General features: G+C 44.2%; 1 protein-coding gene across 2 annotated transcripts in view; it reads right to left on the reverse strand.

Moving 5' to 3' along the window:
• PPP2R2D (protein phosphatase 2 regulatory subunit Bdelta) overlaps positions 1-999 on the reverse strand; it is a 45,318-nt gene extending 44,319 nt beyond the window's left edge. Inside the window, exons 1-2 of one of the 2 annotated variants that reach the window (XM_061635641.1) lie at positions 776-999; positions 413-499 (exon numbers count right to left, since the gene is read on the reverse strand). In XM_061635641.1, coding sequence (XP_061491625.1) covers positions 413-499; positions 776-782 — 94 coding nt within the window. In that variant the 5' untranslated portion in view covers positions 783-999. Of the gene's footprint in view, positions 1-412; positions 503-775 lie in introns of both variants that reach the window. The other variant, XM_061635640.1, reaches the window with a different exon arrangement.
• Positions 1,000-11,907: the final 10,908 nt, after the last annotated feature.

Below are 11,907 nucleotides of genomic sequence, written 5' to 3' on the forward strand. Positions count from 1 at the left end.
TAAAAAGGCAAGGTAGCACTTGAATTGTTAGACTAAGAATATTTCAAAGGTTTAAATGCACACTCCCGACACCTCCAGTACCTCCTGTACGGGTAAACGAGGGGCATCATGTCTCATTTGCCGCAGAAACCAGGGACATCACCCGTTCCTTCATGTGCTGGGGGACCCGCGGCACCCAGAATGGAGGAAGCCTACTTTGAAAGTAAAGACCATCTAGTCTGCAGAAAGGGGTGCAGAGAAAGGCCTTCAACAACCTTTACTGAAGCTCTAATACCAGAGCGAGCCCCAACCATTCTCCACTGCGGGGGGTTAGAAACGGGTGGAGGAAGAAAAGAGAGAGAGAGGAAATTAGAAGAAGTGAGGCCTTTGATGGCCCTGCAGGGTCATTCCGTACATCCCTCCACGCCTTTACCTTCTGCCACGTCCTCGTCGATCGCCCCCTTCACCTGGGAGAAGCACCACTGGAAATCGTTGCTGCCACCTCCGCCGCCGGCCACCCCTGCTAGAGACAGGACGGGGGGTAAATACTGTGAACCCAGCCACAGAGAGTCTCCCTCAGCCCGACCCCCAGCCGCCGCCTTCCTGAAAAGGACACCTCTCCTTAGCCGTAAGGCCAGCTCGTTTCCTAGCTCGGCTAGGTTACCAGGACGCCCTCCGCTGTCCTAGGCCGCCCGCGGGCCCAGGCCTGCCTCCGCCCGCCAAGACCACAGCGACCAACACCACCGCCTCTACGGTGGTGGTGGTGGCGGTGGCGGCGGCGGCGCGTGTCCCTTACCTGCCATGTCGCGCAGTGTGTGCCGGGCGGAGAGCGAGGGCTGCAAAGCCCGCGAGGCGGAAGAACCGTCCGGGACCGGAAAGGAGCCACTACGAGCACCGCTGTTGCTGCTGTGGCGGCCGCCACCGCCAGCGCCGACGCCGCCGGAGGCTTGGGGGTTTCAAAATGGCGCCCATTGCCGGTCAGCCTGATCCGGTGACGTCATCCCCCTGCCAGCCTCCGCCGGGCGGAGGAAAGCGTTGAGTGAGGAGAAGAAGCGGGACGGGCCTGAATGAGTGTTATGTGTGTGCGCGCCAGCGTGTGTGGCAGGGAGAGGCGTGAGGGGAAAAAGAGGAAGGAGTCGAGTACTCGAAGACTTGACTGGAGGTTGTCCGCTTGCTTGGGGTTGAGGCCGCTTCACGCGTGGCCGAACATAGGCAGATTTCTGAATAATAATAATAATAAATTTAATTTCTTTGTCGCCTATCTGGCCAATGGCCACTCTAGGCGACTTACAAAATTGTTAAAATACAATTGATAAAATACAGTAATACAATATAAAAACAACACATCTGCAGCAACAATATTAAAACTGGGCAGGAGGCATTTCAGTTATAACAATTAACCCTCCCCAGATACCCCGAAGGCCTGCTGAAAGAGCCAGGTCTTTAAGGCTTTCCAAAACACATTTAAAGAAGAGGCGTGCCGGAGATCTTGTGGGAGGGAGTTCCAAAGAGTGGGGGCTGCCACTGAGAATGCCCTCTCTCTTGTACCCGCCAATCTGGCTGTTTTTGTTGGCGGGATTGAGAGAAGGCCCTGTGTGGCCGATCTTGTCGGGCGGCATAATTGGTGGCGTTGAAGGCGCTCCGTGAGATAAACTGGGCCGGAACCGTGTAGGGATTTAAAGGTCAATACCAACACCTTGAATTGGGCTCGGAAAACAACTGGTAGCCAGTGTAGGTCGAACAACACTGGTGTGATGTGATCTCGGCGGCGACTATTCGTAAGTAGTCGAGCCGCCGCATTTTGTATCAGTTGTAATTTCCGGACAGTAGTGAACCGCGAAGTGGAAATGGGTCTGGGAGGTATCTCATAGAGACAGCTTCCCTAATATGAAAGTCCAGTATGGAGCGGTGTCTCTCTCACGCATGAACACGCTAACAGTTATGCCTCAAACAAACCGTTGCATAAAATCTTTTGGACTACTGCAATGCGCTCTACGTAGGGCTGCCTTTGAAGATGGTTCGGAAGCTACAGCTGGTGCAAAATGCAGCGGCCAGACTGATAACGAGGACCAGACGGTCTGAACACATAACACCTGTTCTGGCCCGCTTGCACTGGCTACCTATATGCTTCCGGGCCAGATTCAAAGTGCTGGTTTTAACCTATAAAGCCTTATACGGCGCGGGACCACAATACCTCCTGGAACGCCTCTCCCAATATGAACCTGCTCGTACACTACGCTCAACATCGAAGGCCCTCCTCCGAGTTCCGACTCATAGAGAAGCTCGGAGAATGGTAACAAGAACTAGGGCCTTCTCAGTGGTGGACCCCGAACTGTGGAACAGTCTTCCCGAAGAGATATGCTTGGCGCCGACATTGCTATCTTTTCGGCGCCAAGTTAAAACCTTCCTATTTTATCTGGCATTTTAGTTTTTCTTATATATGTCTTAATCTGGTTTTAGATTGTGGATTTCTATTTATATCTTTTTTGTATTGTTTTATGTGATTTTATTGTATTCATTTATATTGTTGTACACCGCCCAGAGAGCTGTGCTAGTGGGGCGGTATAAAAATTCAATAAATAAATAAAATAAAATAAAAAAATAAATAAATTGTGAGGGCCAGCTAAATAGTCACCAAAGAGTGAGGCAAGCGTTCGACTTCAGCAGAAGCCTCCTTCAGGCTGAGACTTATTTTTATAGGGCTTTGAAAGGTATGAGGATATTCCCTGTTCTGTAACTTCATTTAAAGCTCAATCCCTGTGTGTGGTGGTTTGGAAGTGTAGCTGAGTTCAGGGGGACTTGGCATTGTAGCCATTCTCTCAATAACTATGTGAATCAGGTTAGTCTGATCCTGTATCCTAAACAAGATCTGCCTTGGAAATCAAATCCATTAAAGCAGTGAGGCTTAAAACTGATCATGATACTTTCTGAAGCAGAAGCTTTTTCATTCAGAAAGTATTAGAGTTAGTGTCTTATTGACAGGAATCCACACTCATGCATGTGAAGTAAGTAAGTAAGGTTCCTGAGCATGTACAGAGTGCATTTCCCTCACAGGTGAATTACTGTGAGCTTCCAAGAGGTATTTGGGATTACAGAGAAGCTCAGACCGTATGGCTCCCAGGCAAATGTGAGTCCTGGCACCTTCTGTCAGGACTATAACCCAAATATGCCATTCAGCCATCTCCTTTGCAAAGTGATTGCCAGAGGATGCATTTTGCAGGAGCTGCAGTGGAAGTGCTTCACTCTATTCTGTCACCTGATTTTCACATGAAATTTTATTCTTTGCAGTCACTTTTGCTTCTACTGTGTTTGCCTTGCAGCCTGTGGTGCAGTTACAATCTATGTAATTTCCCTTATTTCTTAACAAAGAAAAATATCTGTGTAATATTTTTGTATACCCAAAACATACAGTACAAACCCTGAAGCCTGGTGAAGTGGCATTTTTGAGGATGCCAGGGTTCTGGGAGCTAGGAACATACATAGGAAGCTGCCTTAGACTGAGTCAGACCATTGGTCCATCTAGCTCAGTATTGTCCACATTGACTGACAGTTGTTTTCCAGGGGAGAAAAATTGTTTCCTGTACATTAATAGACATGCGCAAGTACTATGTCAAGCCTACCCTCCCTTATTTGTTTCCACAATGGCATCCTGTGGATACTTTGTAAAAAATGGCCCAAGGCCTCCTCTGTCTTTTGTTTATACAATGATGGCTGAGTAGCAAGTCGTCGTTATCTTACCTAAAGCTCAGCATATACCACATATGCTATTGATACCACTACAAAAAAATGGGGAACCTCAGGCCCAGAGGCCAAATGCAGCCTTCTGGGTCTCTCTAGCCCTCAGGACTCTCCCTAGGCTAGCCTCCCCTGCCACACACCCCTCTCCTTTGGCCACACCCCACACCAGCCCTACTGTACACTTCCCTTGAGTGTTTTTGCCTGGCTGGAATGTGTCTTTGAACTCTGATTATGCCTCTTGCTTGCCTGGATGAAGGACAGAGAGGAGTGTGTATAAAACTAGTCTACTGTACAAAGGGAAAAATCATCTTTGTTGCCCTGTCCATTTTTCCTCTGGCCTTTCCCACCACTGGCATGTGACCCCCAGAAGGAATATGTCCCTTGTTCTGGAAAAGATTTGCCACTCCTGCAATAGAAGACACCAATCCATTCTGGATGTTTATATCACTCCATAATGGAGGGACCAGCCATCTCTGTACCCTGGTTTGATATTTTCAATGCTAAGAGGTATAAAATTACTGCTAAATAAATAAGAAAGCACAAGTGTTTATATGAGAGAAAGAGAGACAGACTAAGGTTTTGGTGAAGTGGTTAAAGGGCAAGCAAAGCATTGCTGGCTGTTGGAATGTATGAGGTTCAACTCCAGCTTGTGGGTTGAGGCTGCATGGGGTTTAAAAGGGTAGCTAGAGAGGAGACCTCTTTGTTGCTAGGCTATCCCTAGCCCTTTGATCTCCTGCTGTCTCTCCCTTCCTGCTAGACTGATGTGCAAAGGATGTTGATCCCAGTTCCTTCCCTCCTTCCCAGTCTTCTTCTTTCTCGAGAGGGGAGCAGACATCTTTCCTTTGTCTCTCCCTCTCCACCAGCTTGAGGGCGAGTGCTGGGTGCAGTGCTCGTTGCTCCAACTTAGCTAGTTAGCCAGATATAGGACTCTTTCCTATCAAACATGTACCTCCAGAATAAAGTAGTTGTTTCTTATTTTAAAGCTTAAAGCCTCTGTCTGACTAATTTGCAGGGTAGGTAGAATCTTAGCAAAGATTCAAACACGCACACACACAAGCTCGCTCAAAACTCTCCGTTCCACTATGCAACTCTGCAGGGTCCTATAGGTTATTGGGCCCAGCCTCCTATACTGGCTACATTTGCCACCTGAGATGTGCAGTGAATGCTTCAAAGATTATACAAGTTAAGCATTTGTTTTTCCTCCTAGCATGAATTCTTGAATCATCATCCTCTCCTTCAGAAAGAACAGGTTCTTCAGTTCAGTATACATATGGCCCTACTCTCTCCATGCAACCTTGACATGTTGTTAGATCCCAATTTTAAGTTGGCCCGTTATGCAAGTTGCCAAGGATCTTTTCCTTTTTAGCTTGAAAATATCTATAGCTTTGTTATGTGCAAGCAACCAAAAAATGAAAGGGGGGGTTGTGTAACAATAAAAATAGAAAATACATTTAATTCAGTGTAGGGTTGCCATGGCCATACTCTAATATGCGTTTTATGCATTTCAGAAAAAGAATTTCATCCTTTCTATAATGGTTTTGCAGAGACAGAAGAAGGTACACCTGGTGTGGTTTGAAAGATGCAGAAGCCCTCTGAGGACCCGACTGTGGCAACTGTAGCATTATAGATAGATCATTTGCTCTGATGTTACTCAAGATAGTTTTTCTTTTTCTTAGAAGCATTACTATGATCCAGCATACCAGAGCTGTGAGAGACTGTAATCAGTATCAAGTCTGCATAAGAGGCCTACCAGAAATGAATCCAGGCAGGAGACTCAAGTGTGAGAGGTACATAATAAGCACAGTATAAATTGATTCAAGGGCATTTCTTCAGCTCGCCAATAGGTCCATGTTAGCTAGTCTGCTGAGGAATCATGAATCATCTGATACACAACTGCTCTACATACTACAGAGTATTCTGGGATGCACACTCAGTTCACATGGGGCATTGGCTGAATTTATTGGGCATTGCTGTCCACTAATGTGAACTGAATGGTTCCCTAGAACACACAGCTTTCCCTGTAGCTGCTGAGTGCAGAAGATGATTGATAGTAACCCAACTTTCAAGAAAGATTAGTAGAATCATAGAATAGTAGGCAATTTTGTCCAACACCATGCTCAGTAGAGGAATCCACGTTGTCTGCCATGGCTGATCTTACTCAGAAAACCACATATTATACAGCCAGCATGGATTTTTTGCATTCTGACATATAAAATTGAAAATACCCCTCATGTCAATATGCTGCTTCCCATAAGCTCATTTCAAAACTAAATATTACAGAATTTATAGTCCTGAACTTAGAAACGCTTGCTTAACAACCCTCTTCTATGGCGATACACAAAACATTAGAGAGAATCCAGACTTTAAAGTCTGAAACGCAATTAATAAAATCCAGACCCCTGTTGGACTTTTTTTTCTGTTGGTAGTCTCATAATTTGTTGAAATTAATTAAAAATGGGCCATGTTCACAGAGCACCTATGATCCTGTTACTGACCTTGCCCCATACTCTGACCTTCATCTTCTGCAGTTTAAAGGTTTTTTAAACAATACATGGCTGATTTTTAATTAATTTAAGAAAATTAACATAGAGTATATGATAGTGCAGGTGTACTCAGTAAGAATCAACTGTCAGGGTTCTAAAAGCTAGACTAACAGCTGTTTGGCTTGGCTCATTGGGGCCACACCCATGCCAGATATTTATTCTACTTTAAATTCTGGGAAGTGTAGTTCGTGAAAGGTGCTGAGAGTTGTTAGGAGACTTCCATTCCCCTGACTGATCTCCAGTGGCCAGAGTGGTTTATAAGCTTCATTGCATAGCATACTGGCCTGTGGAAATGGCTTCACATCTCCTCTTGGCAATGAAGGTTTATGGGGTGTCAGGTACTACGCCGCTCAGACTGAAGCTGCAAGTCAGAGGGGAAACTGCTGATAGTTTAGGCAGGACAACAGCACCACCACCCAGAATTCTGTGAATCAGGTGACCTATACTGCTGCCTTCTGTAATATGTCCAGATCTGGTGCACCCTCTTAATTTAAGAAGCTTGTTGAGGGAAAGTTCCCTCTAGCTGTACTCGTTCATCCTTAGACTTGAGTATCTGACACTGAGTGGCCTTGGGTCAATTGCTATTTCAGCCTAATCTTCCTGACAGCTGGTATAGCAGAGTGGGGAGGAGACCCTGGCTGGGAGTCCAGGGTCTGTGAGTTCAGATCCTTGCTCGTGTCTCCTGGGTGTAAAGATCACCCCCACAGTGAGTGGCTCAGGGGTTACGTGCCCTGCCACCTGTGCAGCTGTGGGCAAGCTGCATAATCCCAAGGAGCCCAGCTGCCCCCCAGCTGGCAGTTGCAGATGCTGTGGCAAGCTGAGCAGGCCCTAGCTAGCTGGGGAGGACTAGCCTCAGAGGGACGCAATGATAAACCCCCTCTGAATACTGCTGACCATGAAATCCCTATTCATAGGGTCACCATAAGTCGGGATCGACTTGAAGGCAGTCCAATCTTCCTGATAGGGCTCTCATGAAGATCATATGAAAAATCCCATATATGTGACCCTGATTACTTTGAAGGAAGAATAGGATGCAAATGAGAAAGATATTTTACAAACATTTTAACAACTACAGGAGTGGGACACAGCTATTTTTTAGTGTTTTAACTATGAGAAGGGATATGAACCATCAGGGAACTATTTAGGCTGCTATCTTATTTCTGACAGAACTCTAGTACATTAACTGTTGTCTGCTAGGTAGAAATACAGCAGGAGTGGCTTTTCCTTGCTCACTAGGCAAAGTGTTCAAGCAGGGGGTTGCCAGCTAGCTCTAGATTCTCTTAGGTGACTGATTTTCTAGATGCATTTTAATTGGGCTATAGGCCTGAACTGGAAGGGAGAGTGACTCGGTCACTGTGAGATAATCTTTGCCAAGAGAAGGATGTAGAGTCGAACCCTGCTGATTCCAGTTGGATCTCTCAGCAGTTTTTGATACCATTGATTATGGTATCCTGGATAGACTGTCTGGGTTAGGTCCTGGAGGTACTGCACTGCAGTGGGTTCTGCTTCTACTTGGGTGGTTGATTCCACAGGGTAGTGCTGGGGAATTATCACTCTCTCCCTTGGTAATTATGCTGTGCAGTCCCACAGGGCTCTGTTTTGTCTCCCATGCTTTTTTAGTATCTACATGAAACTGCAGGGAGAGGTTATTCATGGATGTGGACTGAAGTGCCACCAATATACAGATGACACCCAATTTTATATTCTCACTGAACCCAGGTGAGGCAGTGGGTATTATGAGCCAATTCCTGGACTTGGTAATTGAATGGATGAGGGCCAACATGTTGAGACACAATAAAAAAAAGACAGGTACTGTTGGTGGGTGGTTCATCTGTCCAGTTGAGTGGTGCCTTGGAAAGGATTGGAATACCTCTAACAGGGTAGGCTTGCAGTTTGGAGGTGCTCTTATGTTTGGTGTTGTCACTTGAAGTTCAGGTGGTATGGAGAGACTTTTATCAGCCTCAGCTAATCTACCAATTGCGGCCCTATACCAACTATAACGCTATCTGGACAGAGGTAACCTTGCAGCAGTTATCCACAGCATGCTGTGGTAACTGCAATGTGTTATACATTGTGTTGCTTTTGAAAACAGTCCAAAAGGTAGTCCAGAGTAGGGTGGCCAGGTCAATGATGGGGTTAGTAAATATGATCATGTTACATCACTGCACTGAGTTCCAGTCCATTTTTGAGCCCAATTCAAAGTGCTGGTTTTAACCTTTAAAGCTCTAAGCAGTTTGGGCACAGGTTACCTGAAGGATCACCTCCCATGCATACCCTCTGGGCCATGAGATTTGTTTGGCGGCCTTTCTCCAGGTGGCCACTAGGAAGAGGGATTTTTTGGTGGTATCTCCCTGTTTCTGGAATGCTGTCTCCAGAGAGGCTCACCTGATGCCTACATTATCATCTTTTAGTGTTGGATGAAACCTTTCTGTTCTTCCAGGCTTTTTAATTACAGTCTATTGAAGGCTTATATTTTTGCACTAACTTCTTCCTTGCTATATTTTATCATAGTTTTAATTGTTTAAATGGTTTAGCTGCTCTGTTTTATGCTGATTTCAGTTGGTTATTTTTCTGGGAGTTTTGCATTGTGATTTATTTTTAATTAGTTTTAGACTAGTTATTGTGGGATTTTGTATTGTTTACTAGCAGCCTCATACCTGTCATTGCTTGGGAATTCTAGGAAATGAAAAAATCAGTGCAGCTTTGAAAGGCTTGTCTTGATTAAAAATGGCATCCAATTGTATCCAAACATAGACAGAAACCTGCTCCGTGATTTTAGGAAACGTCATGAAAAACTTGGTTACTATATATTAAGAAGTGTCCAAATGCATAGCATACAAATAACTAAACTGCCCAGAGAACCTGGTTTGTTGGATGATACATAAATGTAAGAAATGAATAAATGCACTACCTGTTAATTTTTTTCTTGTTATAAAACTACAGGGACTGGAACAAAAAAGTAGGCCTCCCTCAGTCAGTTTGGCTGAAACTAATTGTTTTATTAATACTAGAACAAGGAAATATGTATCTAGCTATATCATGCCTCCAGTTGCATACAACAGCAAACATAATAATGAAAACAAATTCTTTTCTAAATGATTATGCATAAAACATACAGGTCCCTGGCTTGCTGTTGAAGTTATTTTTGAAAATAATGCCTCATCTAAAACCAAGAAAAGAATCAACATTTGGCTACGTTATCTGAATTGTAAGTTAATGTTAACATGGTTTAGAACAGTGTGCTAAAGAATGAATAATTATGACATCCTCTTAAGAGATGTCAGCAATCACACAGCCTGTACTGGCTCCCTCAGAGGAAAACATAGAGCTGTTGAGTTGTCACCAGTGGTCGCTCTACTCAGAATAAACCATTGAAAATAATGGACCTAAGTTAGTTATAGCCATTAATTGCAGTGGGTTTACTCTGAGTAGAATAAATGTTGGCTACAACCTATTGCATTTGTTTTGTGAGTATTATAGTTCAAGGTGTTCATAAAGAAGGGATGTTGGTTTAAAAATAGGATCTCTGGCAATTCTAATTGCACTCCTGTTTAAAATATGATTAAGCCTGTGCTAAATCTTTCTTTTAATAGCAAATTATATCACAGCTAGTCAAACCCAATCCCTTTTTACTGTAAAACCTGGTGGGATCAGCTCGAGTGTTTGTTTTTTTTAAAATTCAGCTTCAAACAGATTTCGCAACTGATCGGCAGATCATCTGTTGCCCCTCCAGGTGTGGCCAATAGAAATGCTTTGCTGTAGGCAACTAGCGTGCTTGCAGCCTAAGACAGGAGTGATTAAACCTTTTTTTGACCCAATGGTTGCATTCACCCTTTGACCAACTCTCCAGAGCCTCCATGCCATTGGTGGGAGTGAACAAAACTAAGTGTAGCCATCCAATAACTCACACTCATACAGAACATCAGCTCCCCTCCTAAATTGATCAGTATAAATCAATTAAGGAGGCAGATTATCGACCCCCTCCCATCACATGATCAATCTGATGACTGGGTAGGAGGCAATTTGCATCTCCATCAACCCCCTGGACTCATCGTTGAGGTTGAAACCTCTTTATCTACTCCAGTGCTGCTGATGACAAAAATTGTGAAATTTTGGCGAGGCAGAAGAATATTCTTGGAATCCAGATCAGGCCACTGGGTTATCCATCCCTGATCTAAAAGCATGGAACAGAATGGCATAGTGCCTATATATGAGATTCCAGGCAAACAATGACTATCAATATATAGAGTGTGTTGGTGTCTTTTTATCTGTAGCTAAATCTTTTTTTGTTCTCCATTCTGATTTGCAGTTAGCTGGCTTTCATCCAAACTCTGTATTATGCCAGCTTTCATGAAGTGCCAGTCTGGATCACATAAAAAAGGAACATAAAACAAGGGCTCACCCACACATAGATGAAACACCAGCTCTTACTTTCCTATTTCTCAGAGGATGTTCATATGCATGTTGAACAGAGAAGAAGAGATGATGGAGGAAGGGGGGGAGGGGGAGATCAGGCCTTTGGAATTGTCCTCAACATTCTTGATCACCATAATTAGTATGAGGGCATGAGTGGAGTAGAAAATAAACTGATAATCCAAGAAATGGATAAAACGACATTTTTATGACGGTGTAGATGTGTCATCTACACAACTATTTGATACTTGGTAAGTCCTGGGAAGGATATTGGCCTAGCAAGTTAGTTTATTTAGCAGACTACACCTTCTTTGAGATTGGCAATATACTTGCCTTGTCTTGTCCTCCTGCTGATGACCTACTTCTAGCAGGCAGCCCAGCACAGATCCAGTTACCTTTGCATTCCCTTCAACATCATTGTTACACTTTCATTACATTGGTCTTCATCTTATATGTCTCCTGGGAATGAATGAGGGCCACCTGTGGTGACATTGTGTGTGCCAGCACAATTCTTAATATGGAAAGTGGTCATGCCATTGGAATCTGACTCCCCTGAATTTTAATTTTATGAAAGTTGCTGTATGTTTACAGATGTCGGTGAAGAGCTAAATGTCCCTTATATTAATTTAAGGACTGATCTTGTAGTAACAGAAAATAAAATGTTGATACAGTTATAGGGTAAGATCCAATGTAACATCAGCACAAGAAGTTTGAGTGGTGACATTGTGGAAACGGTAGTGCGCAAGCATAATGGACTTTGAGTATAATAATAGCAGTTGTGCTACAGCAGGGGTCACCAATCCATCACCTTTGTGCGCTGTGGCACCCATGAAGGCCTTCAGTGGCACCCCCAGCAGGTAGCCCAGCATTTTTTTAAAAATAAGTGTGTAGCCCTCATAGAAAGAAAGTTATGGAGGGAAAAGTGCAGGTACCCTTCTAAGCAATTTCTTTTAAATGAGCCAGTCAGGCTGCTCCTGTCTGCCGGTGTTATTAGCCAGTGACTGAAGGCAGAGCTACGATTGTTAAGTGAGTTGTGTGGACACCAGACAATAGAAATCCTAAACAACTGCTGTTTTGCCTTCCCTTTTAGTGCACTTTTCCTGCTTCTGTCTTTTGTCCTTGGAATCTCCATAGTTTGCACTTCCTTTTCCCCTAGCAACTGGGATGCATCTTTCCAGTGCTGGGTTCACCTGATATCTGGTAGTTATGCCATGCTTGTATGGCAGCCATCTTG

Source organism: Rhineura floridana, chromosome 7, assembly GCF_030035675.1.
Source record: "Rhineura floridana isolate rRhiFlo1 chromosome 7, rRhiFlo1.hap2, whole genome shotgun sequence".
NCBI lineage: Eukaryota > Metazoa > Chordata > Lepidosauria > Squamata > Rhineuridae > Rhineura > Rhineura floridana.